Source organism: Camelina sativa, chromosome 5, assembly GCF_030686135.1.
Source record: "Camelina sativa cultivar CO46 ecotype springtype chromosome 5, ASM3068613v1".
Lineage (NCBI taxonomy): Eukaryota > Viridiplantae > Streptophyta > Magnoliopsida > Brassicales > Brassicaceae > Camelina > Camelina sativa.
Genome location: NC_141884.1, coordinates 4,913,985 through 4,931,037, shown reverse-complemented (window position 1 = coordinate 4,931,037; position 17,053 = coordinate 4,913,985). Strand labels below are relative to the sequence as shown.

At 33.0% G+C, this 17,053-nt stretch overlaps 2 protein-coding genes and 2 long non-coding RNA genes across 4 annotated transcripts; 3 read left to right on the top strand and 1 right to left on the bottom strand.

The window, feature by feature from the left end:
• The first annotated feature begins 2,300 nt into the window (after positions 1-2,300).
• On the top strand, positions 2,301-3,606 carry LOC147943276 (uncharacterized). Its single transcript, XR_015557477.1, has 3 exons — positions 2,301-2,671; positions 2,840-3,290; positions 3,406-3,606. It is a non-coding gene; the product is annotated as an uncharacterized LOC147943276 (long non-coding RNA).
• Positions 3,607-3,812: 206 nt separating this feature from the next.
• Positions 3,813-5,104, bottom strand: LOC109132999 (uncharacterized). Its single transcript, XR_002037891.2, has 2 exons — positions 4,798-5,104; positions 3,813-4,067 (listed from the first exon to the last, which is right to left on the bottom strand). It is a non-coding gene; the product is annotated as an uncharacterized LOC109132999 (long non-coding RNA).
• A 477-nt stretch (positions 5,105-5,581) lies between these two features.
• LOC104785554 (putative inactive lysine-specific demethylase JMJ19) lies at positions 5,582-9,354 on the top strand. The gene is made up of 8 exons (XM_010510793.3): positions 5,582-5,747; positions 6,000-6,268; positions 6,547-6,624; positions 6,718-7,170; positions 7,253-7,459; positions 7,616-7,777; positions 8,011-8,379; positions 8,503-9,354. The coding sequence occupies exons 2-8, from the start codon at positions 6,020-6,022 to the stop codon at positions 9,109-9,111; spliced, it is 2,127 nt and encodes a 708-aa protein (XP_010509095.2). The 5' UTR covers positions 5,582-5,747; positions 6,000-6,019; the 3' UTR covers positions 9,112-9,354.
• Positions 9,355-10,058: 704 nt separating this feature from the next.
• LOC104785553 (endoplasmic reticulum oxidoreductin-2) lies at positions 10,059-13,056 on the top strand. Its single transcript, XM_010510792.3, has 10 exons — positions 10,059-10,368; positions 10,598-10,732; positions 10,829-11,078; positions 11,267-11,377; positions 11,484-11,602; positions 11,697-11,801; positions 11,905-12,107; positions 12,213-12,336; positions 12,449-12,620; positions 12,715-13,056. The coding sequence occupies exons 1-10, from the start codon at positions 10,192-10,194 to the stop codon at positions 12,735-12,737; spliced, it is 1,419 nt and encodes a 472-aa protein (XP_010509094.1). The 5' UTR covers positions 10,059-10,191; the 3' UTR covers positions 12,738-13,056.
• The last annotated feature ends 3,997 nt before the right edge of the window (positions 13,057-17,053 follow it).

Genomic DNA, 17,053 nt, shown 5'->3' with positions numbered 1-17,053 from the left:
TGAATCTCAAAAAAAGTATACTAATTTATGAATCTCAAAAATTGTTATAGCAATTTCTCAAAATAACACTCCTGCCAACATTTTTTTGGTATGGTTATTTATTATACAAAATTTAAAATATATAAACTTTTCTATAAATCAAAAATTAACAAATACTACAAAAAATTATTACAAATTGATAAGCTATATTAATTTAATTAATAATATCAAAATTTAAACATTTTCCTAATATGAGAGAATCTATGTTTATCATGTTGTATAGAGGTTAAACATTGATTTAAAGAGTTTTTCTTAATGACATTGTAAACATAAGACTGTAGTATAGTAAAACTGAATCAAAAAAAATTATCAAAAAATTTAGTAACTACGTATAAAATTATTGTATATAGAATATTCCTCATTTCAAAGTTTAAAGCAATTAAAATAGTTTAAAAATATTAAAATTTAACCAAAAACATTTTTTCTTGAAAGATAAATATATTAGTTGGAGGAATGAATGTAAAATTATTGGGTAGGAGTTACATTTGAGTTAAATGTATAGTTAAATGGAGTTACATGCCTTTAAAAGTGGGTTAATTATAAATAAATATTTTAATTTACTTTTGACTTAAAAGAAAAGGAATACCAAGTGGCTCAATCAAAATTTAAACTTATACTTTTGATTGTTTTGTTGATATAAACTCAACACTCACACATAATATTCCAAATTGAAAATATTACTTTTGAAGTAAAAAACTAAATTAGCTTTCTTAAAAAATTATATGAACTTCAATCTAAAGATTTTTTTAAATCCCAAGAATAACTTCAATCCTTTTGTTTTTTTTTTGTTATAGTGCTAGATTTCATACTAATGGTTTCATCTTTAGAAGATTTAGTTAAATGGTATTATAATACTTATATTATTTTCTATATTTCACTTCCAGTTAAACATGATTTCTTTTTGGAATCATTTTTTCATTTTGCTTAAATAGAAAAAACCAATTTTTTTATAATTAAGTTCTTTTTGTTTTCAAAAACCTCAAATCATAAATAATATAAATATTATATTGATCTTTACATATTTATCTATTGGATCACAAAACAAAATAGACTTTACAAAATAAAATAGACTTTGTAAATGGATAATTATATTGTTCATTCTAAATTTTTGAAAATGATACATGAATATGTGAGATAACCAAGGTACATAATAGAGAATTAGAGATGTATCTTTTCAACTTCATGACCTTATTGTGTGGTGAATATTGTAAAAGTATGAATAATAAGGATTTATAAAATGATAATCTAAAATAGACAATGAAGATAAACCTTTTAAAACAGATTCTCAAATAAACTTGATTTTTTGTTAAAACCAACAATATGTGAATTTAAATTTAGCTATAAAATTTTACAAATAAATATGAATAGATTAGAAAGGCAAGAAACATATATAAAAGAAATATTTTATTTTTACATAAATAAAATAAAAATTGAAAACAATGTTAATATTATATATAATACTTTCTAAATTAAAATATAGAATCAAACTCTTACAACACATATTCGATATAACAACATTTGATATTGCTGAGAGAGGAGGAGAGAATGATATAAGATGATAATCCAAATTAGATAATGGAGATGAATCTTTAAAAATAAGAACAATATAAAATATATATATCATGTAGTCTCTAAAATTAAAATTTAGCATTAAAATTTTACAATGATATTTCATTTGTTTTTTTTGTAACCCATACAACAAAAATAAGAAATTGAAAACAAAAAATGATTTGAGATGTTGAGGAAGAAAATGAGAGAATGTGAAAATGAGAAAGTAAAAAATGCCAATATGAGAGAATGAGACAATGCTTATTTATATGATAAGAATTGATGGAAAGTTCATTTAGAATTATTAGAGTTACAAATATTATTTATTGTGTTTGAATAAAATTGAGTGGTGGAATATGATTAATGCATAATTTATTTTATTTTCAGTTAGAATTTTATTTTAATGTATGAATTAAATGTATTTTGTTAATTGGATCTTAAATATTGTTTAAAGCAATTAAACAATTAGAAAGCAAATAAAAAATAAAAATATTAGAAAGTATTAAATGAAAATCAACCAATAAGGAGAGACCAAAACCTTACTTTTATGTATGTGATTATTATGACTTAATCTCTATGGAAAATCTTCTTATATTAAGCCAATTAAATGTTTCTAGATGAGATCTAGTAAATGTAGTAGACAATAAAGAGTCCATTAATTGTTATTTATATTTTTTACAAAAAATATAAAATCTCATCTAGGAGCATAACCATTGGCGTGTAAACAGTGATATTTTCTAAACGTTGCTTAGCCTTTTCTTTCATCTGCCTCTGGTGCTTTTTGCTTGTAATAGCATTATGCGTAGGCTTTGAATTGGAGAAAAACTCTCAGCCAGTTACAAAAACTCTCTTGCACCGAACAACATTCTCAGGGTTCATTGTTCATCGACCGAATACGATGTAGGCGTATGTTCACTATATGACATATGACCAAACTTGCGAATTCAGGTTTCTTGGTATATTTTGAAGACCAAGATCAATATTGCAACTTATCACAAGGACGTGATATGGTGAATTATGTAACTTTAAGGCATATGAAAGTGGTGGTATTATAGTCTATATAGATTGATTAATGATTGATATGGTAAGAAATAATTCTGGGATGTAAAAAAATGATGAGAAATGCCCCAAAATACCATCAAACATAGTTTTAGTTCCTAATCTACCACACATTCGTTAATCTTCCATTAATACCATTATTTATTCATTAAAAAGACTATATTGTCCCTATGTTATACATCGTCATTCTCAGCCTCTCTATGGTATGCGTCTGTGGTCTTCGGCGAGATCTGACGAATCTTTTACGATCTAGCTACGACGTCGTTATCTATGGTCTCCAGCGAGATCCGACGAAGCTTTTGTGTTCTCATCGTTCTGGACCTCTCTACGTTCTTCTTCGTCGTTCTTTATTATCTCTGGCGAGATTCACGAAGCTTTTGCGATCTAGCTACAAGGTCATCCGTCTTCGTCTCTTTTCGATGTCGTCAATTTTAGTTTTCTCTTTTATCTCTTCTTTGTTACTCTCGTATCTTAGTTATCTTGAGGTTTACTATTTGGAAAAATGAATCGATTATGCTCAATCGATTGTGTTTAATTAGCCGTTGTGCTTTATGGTCTCTAACAATTATAGCTTTGTCTAGCTTTGACGTTGCCAATATCAGATTCTTCTCAGTCATAAAGAGATGTTGCTTTGGATTTGTAAGGTGATTTCAATTTTGATTAATGTTTATCAATCCTAGATATTTGGTTTAGGTTACATTTGTGTATCTCAAGTTGTGATTGTTTGAATTCTTGTGTATATGGTTGAGTTGTACTCAGTTTGTGGAGAGTGGAAAAACACAATGACGAACGAGGCTGGGATTTTGCAATTGTTCGAGAAGAAGAAGATCACTTAGTAAAGGTCATCCTAAATTTGTGAAGGTCATCCTGAATTTATGAAAGTCATCATAAATGTTAAGATATCTTTTATAAACATTATGAAATCTTCTTTGAATTAAAATAAATGTGTTTATCTCCTTATTTTCTGTTTTTGCCTCAGTTTATTACAGATTGATCCATTAGTTAAGGTGAATGGTTTGATTTTGTGTCTTGGTTGATGGCTTTTAGCATTTGTTTTTGTTTTATGAAGACCATCCTGAAATTCAAAGAAGCCTTCCTAAATCTCAAGAAATCCTTCCTGAATGTTTAGTTCATACTTATTTCTATTATGAGTTATTAAACCAACCTTTTATTGAAGCATTTGTTTCATAACCTTCTTAAATGTTTAATTCAAAACAATTATGGGACTGTGGTGAAAACATAGCTACCTACCATAAATCTTAATACAATAATTAACAAACATATCAACATCATGTGATATCTTGTTGTTTTTGTAGCGGACTTATACAATTTGTGTTTCTAAAGTACAATTTGGCTCCTCTTCAATTTTGAAATGAGCTTAGGCAGTGGGGGCATTTGTAAGAAAAAAAATCTCCCATGTCCTGCAATAAAAATTGAAGTCAGTAATCTATTCAGAAAAGTCTTCCTGAATTTCAATAATACTTCCTGAATTCTCTCAATAAATGCTTCCTGAATTATAAACAACGCTTCCTGAATTTTCAAAAGTGATTCGTAAACACATCAATACACAAGAAACAAACAATAAGCAAAACACAAGCAACAAGCAATAAGCAAAACACAAGCAACAAGCAATAAAAATGATAATGTGGTGTAAGACCATAAGTGGCTAAAAACAAATCAGTACACAAGCAACAAGGGTTGATAACATGGTATGATATTAACAATTACGGTAGCACAACTCTTTGAAAACCAAGATCCTACCAAAAAAATCATTAGTGGGACCTAACAAAAGAATCCAAAATCGACCAAATTCTATCATAACTATAGCATCACCATTAGATCCAACAAAACTAGCAAAGCTACCATCACCATTGTATCCAACAAAACTAGCATCACCATTGTTATACGGAAAAGAAAATTCACAAATAGTATTCTAGTTTAGGAAAACCAAATCATTACACAAAGAATACTATCCACAATACAAAATCTATTAAAATTTACTGAAATTTTAGTATAATCCATAAGAATCTACTAAAATTTGCACCCAATTGATTGAGGGTTTTGAAAAATTAGAAAATTCAAAATTACACAAACCTAAAACTTGCAATTTCTACAATGTAACGAGAATAGCAAGTGAAAGTAGATACAAACCTTACTTAGGAAGACACAATGATAAAGCGTCGTGTGAGGGATTGAGAAAAAAGAAGAACCATAAAAACAGATCGGAGATGGTGATAGACCGATGACGTTAGATCAAAGACAAGAGATTGGCGAGGGGAAAAGAATCTGAGCAAACTCTGTATCAGATCTCTTCAGGAAAGGGAAGGCGAGGAGATGACGTGAAACAACGAGTGTTTGAGGTAACATCAAATTCGATCCTTACAAGCAAAGGAAGTACACGGCGAGGAGACGACATATTGGTGATTAGAACAAGGTGAGAAGAACACGACGACGACGAAGAGATCGAAGTTCGTGCGCCGAGTCGAGGAGATTGAAGTTTCTGAGATGAGAAACAAAAGTGATTTGAATAAGGTTATTTTAGTCAATTGTGTTAGTAGTGAATGTTACAAATGGAAATTTAAGAACCATGTGGTATTTTTGGCCTAAAAACATAAAACTATGGTATTTGTGACAATTCCCCAAAAATGATGGGGTTTATATTAGTTTGATTTACTTTTTTTTTTTATAATTCTTATATTTAAAAAAAAAAATTTATGTTTTGTTTTTCTAAAGGATTAAAATTAAATAAAATATACTATTTATTGTAATGGGATTTTCTTGTGTGTGAGTGTGAGTTGTGACTGGTGAGTATTGGTGAACAAATATAAGTATTTTTTACAACTTTGTAAAGTATTTATTTTTACAACTTTTGCTTATTTATTTATTCTTATCATCGGTAAAAAGGAAACAAAGCAAAAAAAAGAAAAGAAAAATTACCAAAACCGGAATTAGGTTATCTATTTATTTCGACGGAAAAAATAAATCCAATATTTTGAGTCTTTGACAATAACAAAGAAAAAATCCAGAGACTCTCTCTATTTGCTCTTGGGGTTGGTTGTGTTAATGGTCTCAAAGTCTTACGAATCTCACTTCGTAACTGGGTATGTGTCCTACTCGCTTCTCCTCTTAACAAAATTGGACCTTTCGATCGCTAATAATCAAAATCAATCCCCAGTTTTAGATTTTGTATCCTAAGTTCCGAAGCGTTTTGGTTTTTTGATCACATCCTGCTGTGGTCTAATTTTGAGGAAACAAGAACGAATTAGTCTTATCCAATAATGTTTATATAATAGACCCATATGAATCAATCTTGGCCTAGGGCTCCTCTGAAGTTCAATTTGTTTCTTCTTCAGGAATTGGGTGTAAGGTTTGAATGGGCATTGAAGCTGTGACGCCAACATATTTGAAATCTGGAAATATGGATATAATTTCAACTCCGCCTGGTTTTGTATCTCAAACATCGTTTGTGCTGAAGAATGTACGCCGAGACGAAGATAGTTCTAGGTCGGTGTCGAGACAAGAACAGACAACTACAGAGGATATGTTTCTTACAAACCGACCGTGGATAGTGCATGATCACACAATTCCCAACTCAGAAGCCTCAAAGTCAAAACAACCTGAGGTCCCTTAAACTATATGTCTACCTCTGTCTTTTTTATCTTCCATATAGACTAGTTTGTAAGACTTGATTTTGATTTGATTTTGATGTAATAGCTGGATATGGTTTTAGTAATTGTAAGGCCAGCTCTAAGTGATTTAGCATGAATAGTTTGGAGATTGGTGTGCTGTTTTTAGGTTGCTATTCTAAGCTTTGAGACGTATGAGAGTGTAGGTTTCACAATATGGTATGTTGAAGTCTTTTGCATTCTTTACTTATTGTGGAAAATTTGATTTTCACAGGTACGGTTAAGACGGCGACTCAAAGTTTCAGAGACCGAAGTCCTTGAGGAAGCTCCTGTGTTTAACCCAACCGAGGAGGTCAGTTATACTTATGGAAAGACTAAATAGGTTATTTTACTGTTTTACATCATATTTGGTAAATTAACATGTACGCTTTTACCGAATCATCAGGAATTTGGTGACACACTCTCATATATAGCAAGCTTGCGCGAAAGAGCTGAGCCGTATGGAATCTGTTGTGTTGTTCCTCCTCCTTCGTGGAAACCTCCATGTCTTCTCAAGGAGATGGAAATATGGGATGATTCTACATTTTTCCCTCAAGTTCAGCTCTTTGATGGAATTCATACCGAGAACCCAAGGATTAAAAAGGAGCTTGATGCGGATAGTGATGATGCTGCTGCATCTGAGGAGGTTAAGTTTTGTAAAATAGAACGCGGTCCAGCGCATACTTTAAAGAGCTTTAAAAGCTTCGCAGATTCATACAAGAAGAGTCATTTTAGCATGAAGGATGAGGTTTTGGGTTCCAAGAACCCATCTCCATCACCACAACTAGAGGAGCTAACTGTGGCAGACATTGAAAAAGAGTATAGACAACTTGTTGAGAGTCCACTTGTTGAAATTGGGGTATGTTAATAATATCAAGTCTACTGCTTTCGTATTATATGAAACCGGCTATAATACAATACTAACTTGCTGTGTTAATTAGGTGCTTTATGGCAATGATATAGACACCTCAACGTTTGGCAGTGGATTTCCCTTATCTGAGCCATCTGAATCTTGCAAGTACAGTACATCAGGTTGGAATCTGAACAATACGCCTAAGCTTCCTGGTTCTCTTCTTTCATTGGAAGACTGCGAATCAATCTGTGTTCCTCGCCTAAGTGTGGGAATGTGCTTGTCTTCCCAGTTCTGGGTAAGTTTTAAAGTTGAGGTCAAGCTATGTTCGTCATTTTTTGAAAGCATAATATAACTTGTTACTAGAATAAATTTTGCAGCATTGTAAGTTTTTTAAATGTAATTTGCTTGTATAGTCTCATATTTGTCTCTTGGAATATCTGTTGCTGAACAGAAATCTGAGAAGGAGAGACTCTACTCTCTCTGCTATTTGCATGAGGGCGCTCCTAGAGTGTGGTATTCTGTAGCGGGATGTCATCGATCTAAGTTCCAGGCTACCATGAAGAACTTAATCCCTGAGATGTCAGGAGAACAGCCAAAGAAGAGTCTCGATCCTGTAAGTATCTGTGAACACATTAAGCATCGATGCAAATTACTCTTTTCAAAACTCAGAAAGAAAGTAAACAGTAGAGTGACCAACAAAGATTTAGTTAGTGTTCAGCATAAACGATCATGACATGCCATAGAAAGATCCCACTGTATTTGGATTTATCTGTTCAACTTTAAAGCAAATCCTATAATACTTATAGTTGTGGTTCATTTACAAGGGAAGCAATGTACTTTTGGCAGGTGATGATAATGTCTCCATATCAATTGAGCATGGAGGGTATACCAGTGACCCGCTGTGTCCAGAACCCTGGCCAGTATGTTATTTTGTTTCCTGGGTCTTATTACTCTGCCTTTGATTGTGGCTTTAACTGTTTGGAGAAAGCAAATTTTGCTCCCCTTGATTGGTTGCCCCATGGGAATGTTGCTGTTCAGCTGAATAAAGAGAAGAGTAAAAAGTCGTTAATATCATATGATAAACTATTGTTAAGTGCTTCAAGGGAAGCTGTGAAATACCTTAAGGAATATGCTTTGTCCAAGAAAAACCCAACATGTTACGCGAGGTGGAATGATTCATGTGGGAAGGAGGGGGTATTCTCCAACATTGTCAAGGTATGCTCACCACTCTTACTTGCCTGTTGTATTCCTCAGATTATGCATTAAAACAGTGCAGCGTGAAGAACTTCCGCACTACCTTTTGCTTATTTTATTTCTCTCTCGTTTTTTTGTTTGTAGTCACGGGTCAGGGAAGAGTCACGAAGACGTGAATTCCTTAGCGGTTCACTAGAATCGCAAAGGATGAACAAAAGTTATGATGCTGTTAGCAAAAGGGAATGCTGTGTATGTCATGGGGATTTATATCTTTCCGCTGTCAAGTGTTCATGCTCTGCTGATCGTTACTCGTGTCTGAGCCACATGAGGAAGCTCTGTGCCTGTCCATTTGACAGAAAGAGTTTTCTCTATAGATACACTATCGATGAGTTGAATATTCTCGTAGAGGCGTTGGAAGGTAAAAAGCTCAGCTCCATGTTCAGATGGACAGGCATAGAGCAAAAATACTGTGGTTATCGGGCCGCCACCACAAAAAGTTCACAACCCGAAGAAGAAAAAGGCAAGGAAACAGATGAGGTTACAACACCCTGTAACATCACGAGGAAAGACGTCGCAGCTGGAACCAGAGAGCCGAGAAGAGAGAAGGCGAGATCTATGGCCGAGATACTGAAGGTTAAAAAGGGGAGCAATGATGCAATGGAGCCTTTGAAATCTTGTTCAAAGAAATCAAACAGGCCATGTGATGACGATTCCTCTGATGTCGGCACAACGAAGAAACAGAAGCAGGGATGAATACATAAAGAATGTTTTGCTGTTCTGTAGTTTTTTAGTCACATTTTGCCGTAAGACAGTAGTAAAAACACCTTTTTATGTTGAACACAAAAAAAAACAGTCTTGTTGCTTGCAGTGACTACTGGAGTGAGACGAAACAATTGGTATCTTTTGTGTATTTTAGGGTTAGTTGGCTTGAGTTCTCTGTATAGAACCCAATTAACATATTTTAAGTAACAACAAGCCAATGATGATTTTTGTTTAGTAGTATGTGTTTTGCTTAATAGAATACTCCGTACACACATGCATGATGCCGTTTCAGTCAACTCTAAAAAATATATATATATATATATATATATATATATATATATATATATATATATATATCAGTCCATAGACGAAATGTCATGAAATATTGAAGAGTAATTGATTAAGCACAATTTGAATGGATGCAAAAAGATTTCGAGTTTACCTACCAACTCCACCCACAGTTTCTTTTGCTTTGGTTGACGTTAAATATTTGTAAAATTATGGATTTAACATGTTAACTCCACATTTTATTTTATATGGATTTCTTTTGCTTTCGTAACGTTAAAGAACTTAAAGCACATACATGTAAATCCATATAAAATAATTTGTAAATTCATATAAAATTGTAAAATTATGAAAATCAAAACACATGAATTTTAAAATAACATGTTTTATTTTTGGATTTGAATCCTTCTAATCAAATCCATTTAAAACATAATGGGAATTTTGAAATCCAAAAACAAATCATTAAATGAATAACATGGAATGTTAACAATTATTTATAAATTATATACAATAACACATAATTTTGATAAATATTTTAAAATCCATGATTAAGAAGTATTTTTGTTGGATTTCCCTACTAAAATTTTTTTAATAGTTAATTAAAGCGAAAATGCACAGCCGTTGGATGTAATGACTTTATGTGATGGAGATTTGTTTGACATTTTTTTTTTCCTTAAAAAAGAAAATTCAAAACTCCGAGTCGGAGATTTCTATTTCGTCGTCGTCGTCGTCTGTATCAGATTTTTTTCTAAGAGATATTTTTAGTTCCACTTTGTCACAGCGCGAATGGCGGAGACGGACGTCGGAAGCGTGAAGGCGAAGGCGAAAGGATTGGGGAAAAGTTGGATATTGCTGATCGGAGCTATAGCTACGGTTCTTTTAGCCGTCGTGGCTGCTATGTATTTCAATACTCAGAATTCGTCGATTTCTGAGTTTACCGGAAAAATATGCAATTGCCGTCAGGTTAGGTATTTCTGAAAAGCTATTTTTTGTTGTTGTGAGTTTCTGAATTTGGAAACTAGGATAGCTAGCGCTTGAGCTCGTTGGTTGTAAAAAAATAGGTTAGGTTAGTGTTGTTTTCTATGTAAGGAGATTAGCTTTGATTGAATCTCAGAGATTACGATTGATTTGATTTGATTTGATTTGTATAGGCGACTTCTCAATTCGTATATTTTGATTTTGTTTTTCTTAGGCTGAGCAGCAGAAGTACATTGGGATTGTTGAAGACTGTTGTTGCGATTACGAGACTGTGAATCGGTTGAATACGGAAGTGTTGCATCCTTTACTTCAAGATCTTGTTAAGACACCATTTTACAGATACTTCAAGGTTGGTTCATGATCTTTCTTTGATAATGAAATATGAGTTTTTCTAGAGGATTTGGAGGTGTGTGTTGTGATTAAAGGTCTGAAACCGTTTTTATAGGTTAAACTGTGGTGTGATTGCCCGTTTTGGCCTGATGATGGCATGTGCCGGTTAAGAGACTGTAGTGTTTGTGAGTGTCCTGATAGCGAGTTCCCTGAAATATTCAAGAAGCCATTAAGCCAATACAATCCTGTTTGTCAAGAAGGGAAACCACAAGCTACTGTTGATCGTACTGTAGACACAAGAGCTATCAGGGGGGGTTGGACTGTTACAGACAATCCGTGGACAAGTGATGATGAAACTGACAACGGTAAGATTTCTTCACTTTCTAATTCATTTATGTTTTTATGTTCTATGCATTTGGTACATATATGTCAACACTCTGTCACTCAGTTCATATATAACTGGCTCATGAGAAGATATTTAACAAGTAGCGTTTTTTGAGTATTGTATCGCATTGTCTTAGATGCAGTTTTTGATTACTGAATGATCACGCAGATGAAATGACATATGTTAATCTTCGGCTAAATCCTGAACGGTACACTGGCTATATTGGCCCGTCAGCTAGAAGGATATGGGATGCTATATACTCTGAGAACTGTCCCAAACGTAAGCGTCACCATTCCAAAGTGTTTCTTGTTTTCTGATGTAGTTCTTTATTCTCTTGTTCACCAAGTGGCTGTCTTAACCCCTCCAATTATACTGGCTTCTATAGATACATCTGCAGAATCGTGCCAAGAAGAGAAGATCTTGTACAAATTGGTCTCTGGTCTTCACTCATCTATTTCAGTTCACATCGCTTCAGATTATCTACTTGATGAATCTACAAACTTGGTAAGATCTGCCTTATGAATATGGGTTAACCACGATATATACTTCTTGAGCAGAATTAGATGATTCAGTGACTCCTTTTTTGTGTGTGTTTCAGTGGGGTCAAAACCTGACTTTGTTGTATGATCGTGTGTTAAGATACCCAGATCGCGTCCAGAACCTATATTTCACATTTTTGTTTGTTCTTAGAGCAGTAACAAAGGTCAGTTACAAATCAATTTTCTTTGTCTAAATCCAAGGAAAGGGTCTCTCAATACTCTAGAATAGTCACAGTTAGTTTCTTTCCTCTCCTTCATGATTTGTAGGCAGAAGATTACTTGGTAGAGGCCGAATATGAGACTGGTAATGTCATTGAGGATTTGAAGACCAAATCTCTGGTGAAGCAAGTAGTGAGTGACCCCAAAACTAAAGCAGCTTGTCCAGTACCATTTGATGAGGCTAAGCTCTGGAAAGGCCAACGTGGACCAGAACTGAAAGAAAAAATACAAAAACAATTCAGAAACATAAGGTCCTTTTTGAATCCTTAATTCCTCCTTTTGAGCAATGATAATAATTTTCTACTGACTAGCTAAGTTCAATTCTTTTTATCCCTTGATGGCCTTGCATATTGCAGTGCAATAATGGACTGTGTAGGCTGTGAGAAATGCCGTCTATGGGGAAAGCTCCAGGTTCTCGGTCTCGGCACTGCATTGAAAATCCTATTCACTGTCAATGGTGAAGACAATTTGCGTCACAATGTGCGTTTCTAACACACCTGGGAGACACATTGTCCATTTTATAGGAACTGATGCACCGTATATTTCCTTAATTCTCCCTTGGGAACTTATGCATCTTTCTTGTTTTCTTCAGCTCGAATTGCAAAGGAATGAAGTGATTGCACTGATGAATCTTCTCAACCGATTATCTGAATCGGTGAAATATGTTCATGACATGAGTCCTGCGGCCGAGAGAATAGCAGGACAGGCATCTCCTGGGAACAGCTTTTGGAAGAGAATAATGACGTCTTTAGCGCAAACAAAAGGTAAGAAAGCATTATAGAATTTATAGACCTTAATAGAGAAGTGAAACAAGATTCAGAATTTTTTCTTCTCTGGCCACCACTTGTTTAAATGCAGCTGTTTATGGGAAGAGTAGCTAGCTATATCTTCAGTGAGGTCTGGGGATTGTGGGATCAAGCGAAGTGATGGCGTAAAGTAAGAGAGGTTAATTTTGCAGGAAACAGTTATACAAAGCCCCGTTGATTAGATTACAAACCTGGTGGAGCATTCTTATCTTGTTTGATGCCACACCCCGTAGCCGAGACCTTTTTGCTTTTACTGATTCATGTGACTTTAGAAAAACTTACACGAACTAAAAAAGATTGCAAGGATGTTGAAATTGATTACAGTCCCTTGTGAATGTGAAGTAATCGTCGAATGGATAGAAAACTTGAATGAACAGAGAATTTTGTTTTTGTATCATGAGTTTACAGTCACAGATGATAAACTGTCTACTCACCAAGCCTCCCATTGTGAAATGTTGCTGTTTGGTGTACAACGCTGCAGATTTAACTACACTTGCCAACACATGCGATGTATCAAACTTTGATTGCCAACTTATCTGCAGTATAGTATAGTAGAACTTTCAAATTTCTTTAGGAAAGTAAACCTGATATCTCTAGTGTAGAAGTTATCAACCATTTGTGTTTTCATATCGTAGATGCATGTAAACGTACTAATTGTTTGATCAGATCCAAGCCAATGGTGCTCCTATTTCGTAGTAATCAGCTAAAAACACCTCAATATTTTTGAAAATTGAGAGTCACATGTAATGCAAGGAGATTGCCAAAAAGAATTATTCGTGTACTTATAATATAGAAGACGAAAAACACAAATTATGAAAAAGATAAGAAAAAGAGGTCAGCTTTTGCGGTTGACTTAGGCCAGAAATAGTGCGAGACATAAAGAGAACACTATAAAGGGAATCCTATCCTCCACCTCAATCAATGAGAGCACTTTTTCATTCTCTCTTCTTCTTTAAATATTTTGCCTCTACGTATATATGTATAAAGCTTTCCTTTCCTATTTTGTTTATAAGGTGACGATACTAAACCAAAACATATACTAATCCCCCAAAACCTACAACTATAATGTGGTCATTCTATACTCTATAGTATTTGCTTATAGGAAAATTCAAAATTCGCGATCATATCATTCTCACTTAGTTTGTTTATTGTTATTTGACGTTAATCTCGTTATATATTCTTAAAACAATTGGTTTACAAATTATTATGATTATAAAATAATATGGAAAAGATGGATACATTTTCTGAAGTTGTAACTTCGATAGGTCACAAAATGAGAAATAATACAGGTTGCTTAGCACTTAGTAATTAGTATTGTAGACGAAGATAGATGTCCTCCAAACTTTACTTCGATTTTGTTTTAGAATGAGTGTGTGTGAGGATATGGAAGTCAATGTCATGGTGTTTTTTTTTCTCTTCATGTAGCGTCAAAGGAGTAAGTGAAATTGCATGGCAAAAAGATTTGATAAAATTTCTTTTTATGCTCTTCTTTTTAATAAAGTTCAGCTTTTAAATAATAATCGCTTTCAGGAAAAAATAACAGTATTTTTGCAAGAACAAAAGATGATAAAAAAGGTAGTGGGAACAGACAAAAGCCATTGAAATACACTCTTTCTCCTATATCAGAAAATATTTATGTTACATTAATTGTATTTATAATTCATTTTTCTTGCTTTTGGCTCAAAACTTTTCTCTTTTACCTTTCTTTTCCTTTGCTTTCAAAATTTTGAATCTCGATGTATCCAAGTTGGTAACTATTTTAGCTCCAACACCACAGCTGTCATGTCGTTCCTCTTGTATGATTCCAATTGTGTTTTCCTCGAGTGACGGCATTGTTTATAGCAGTTAGCCGTATATGTAATATTACAACTGTTTCCGACCGTATGTTATCTTATTTCTTGGCTTATTATTAGTGTGTTCCATTTGTTCTACAGCTGATTTGCTATTTTGAGATATTTTTGAAGAGAGACTTGTATTGATTAAACCATGCATACTGCTACGCGTTGATTTTCAATGCTTTATCTGACTTGGAGTGTATTGAATTTGTTTTCTTGTAGTTGTAGGATACCCACATATTATAAGGGTTAAACACAATTACTAGTGAAACTTTGGCAAATAAATTATGAAAAACAATTGCATAATTTTGCTAATAGTACTCGAACAATTGTGTTATTTATGAAAATCAGAGTCACATACATCCTCACTCAAAAATCATATGTTTAGTATTATGATATCTTATAATCTTCGTCGTTATGATGCCACTTTTGATTCATAGCCTTTGTTTATTTTTCTCTTGCGATATATGACCAAATCTCTGATTCCCCTCAGTGTGTATATCTCTATCTGAATTAACACAAGTCGATTAGAGATAACTAATCTCTGTTTTATCCATTGGTGCTCTTCATCTCTAGTTCTCCACACAAATTTTAATTGATTTCGTTCAGTTTTTAATATATATTTTTTCTTGATTCCTTTGAAAAAATGGTTTTGTTTTTTCATGATTAAGAATTATTAGGTACATAAAGTTACTTGATTACTTTGGAAAATAGTTTTTTTTTTTCATGATTAAGCATTAGGTACATAAAATCGTAAACGGACCAATAAGATCTTATATTGTTATATAAGCAGTTGGAAAGTTGAGGATACGTTTCTATATAATAATGCAAAGTTGAAGTTAACGTCAAAAGTGGAGCCATCCGAGAATAATGTTGGGATGATTTTGCTAAACGTAACATGTGTTTGACCAAATGACATTGACCGCTCGAGCCCTTCGGCTTTCGTCTTTCAAAGCTTTTTTTGTGTGGCCTTATTCGACAATCCTACAAAACCCAAACACTTCGAAAATCTCTCCAAGACACACACGACACTTCTTGAATACACAAAATTGACCTATTCGTGTTTTATATGTTACTAATAGGTTTTAAATCTCTAATGCAAACAAATAGTAGTCTCATTAATCGAGTTTGACAAAATAGATGATTCTCCCAATGAGAATATTTTGTAAAGTTGTTTATATTATCTTTTTTTTTTTTTCTTTTAAAATCTAGATGTGACATAGCTAGTTACAGTATATAGAATAATATATGTGACAATCTTCGACAAATATATAATTGTATAACGCTCGGTATAATTAGAATAATCATATTGTACCTCAAGCCCTAGTCTAATTCTACAAATAAAACATTTCAGGACTTGGAAAGTAATGCAAAGTAGCAATGACGAAGGCGCATAGCTATTGAAGTGACAAAAGAATAATTGTATTGAAATAGATGAGGTATAGCGTCGTTGACAACACTAATTACTCATAATCATTAGTTGCACACACTATAATTTTATGTTGACAATATCACCTTTTTGATAGAGTATGATCACACTTGTGATCATTATATAGTGGGCATGATATTAAACAATACATCAAAACCTTGTACGCACCATAATTCATAAGTCGTTTTCATTTGTGCAAGCCTGTGCCCAACGCATGCATGTTATCATACCATTATACCCAAAAAGAAAAGATGTTATAGTAAGCGTTTTTGTTGGTGCCATGGGAAAAACTTTAGAGCCTTTTGTACGGTGTAATTTTGATTATGTGTGGTTGATTTAGATAGATGATTCACGATTGTTTGGTGTTTCTCCGGTATCTATCTAATGGACAGAGAAGCGATTTACAATCTTCCAAGCCAAAAGCTGATTAGCGATGTAATAATATAAATCATTGTGTGTCGTCAGATAATGTGGTTCATGATTGTTGTCGTCTTTAATCTTTATTACGATGGTCAATTTTTTTTCGATTAACTATAGTATTTTACTTACGGACGCACCACAATATTGACTTTAATTGTATTTAACTACTATGTTCGAGAATAAAGTAAACACTTTGTTTTTCCAATCACGTTTCTACCAAAGTGCAGCAACTTGCACACATTTTTATTAGTAGCTGATATCGAAATATATATATACTAAAAACAAGATACTTTTAAGATCAAAATGGGTCGTTTCTTTATAAACATTTGTATGAAACGAAAAGTATTAACATGTGTATTTGCTTACATATACAAGTTGTAAAGTTAGTAAACAAAGAAAATGGACCTGCTCTTTATAATCTCTGTTTTCATAATACAATCAATGATCATAACTCTTAAATATCATATTACTAAACATTATCAGTTAAATTTGGTTCTCCTACGTAAGTTCATCGGCTTCCATCTTACTTTATACAATAATTTTTTATGTCAATAAATAATAATAATTCGGTTTCTTATCATAAGGTAAAACGGACTTATATAACGTTATATGAAACAAATTATACTTTAGAACTTTAGCATTCAAGTATTTTAATTCCCTGCAGTTTTTAAAAATAAAATAGTTTACAAACTAGAAAAATGAAACTG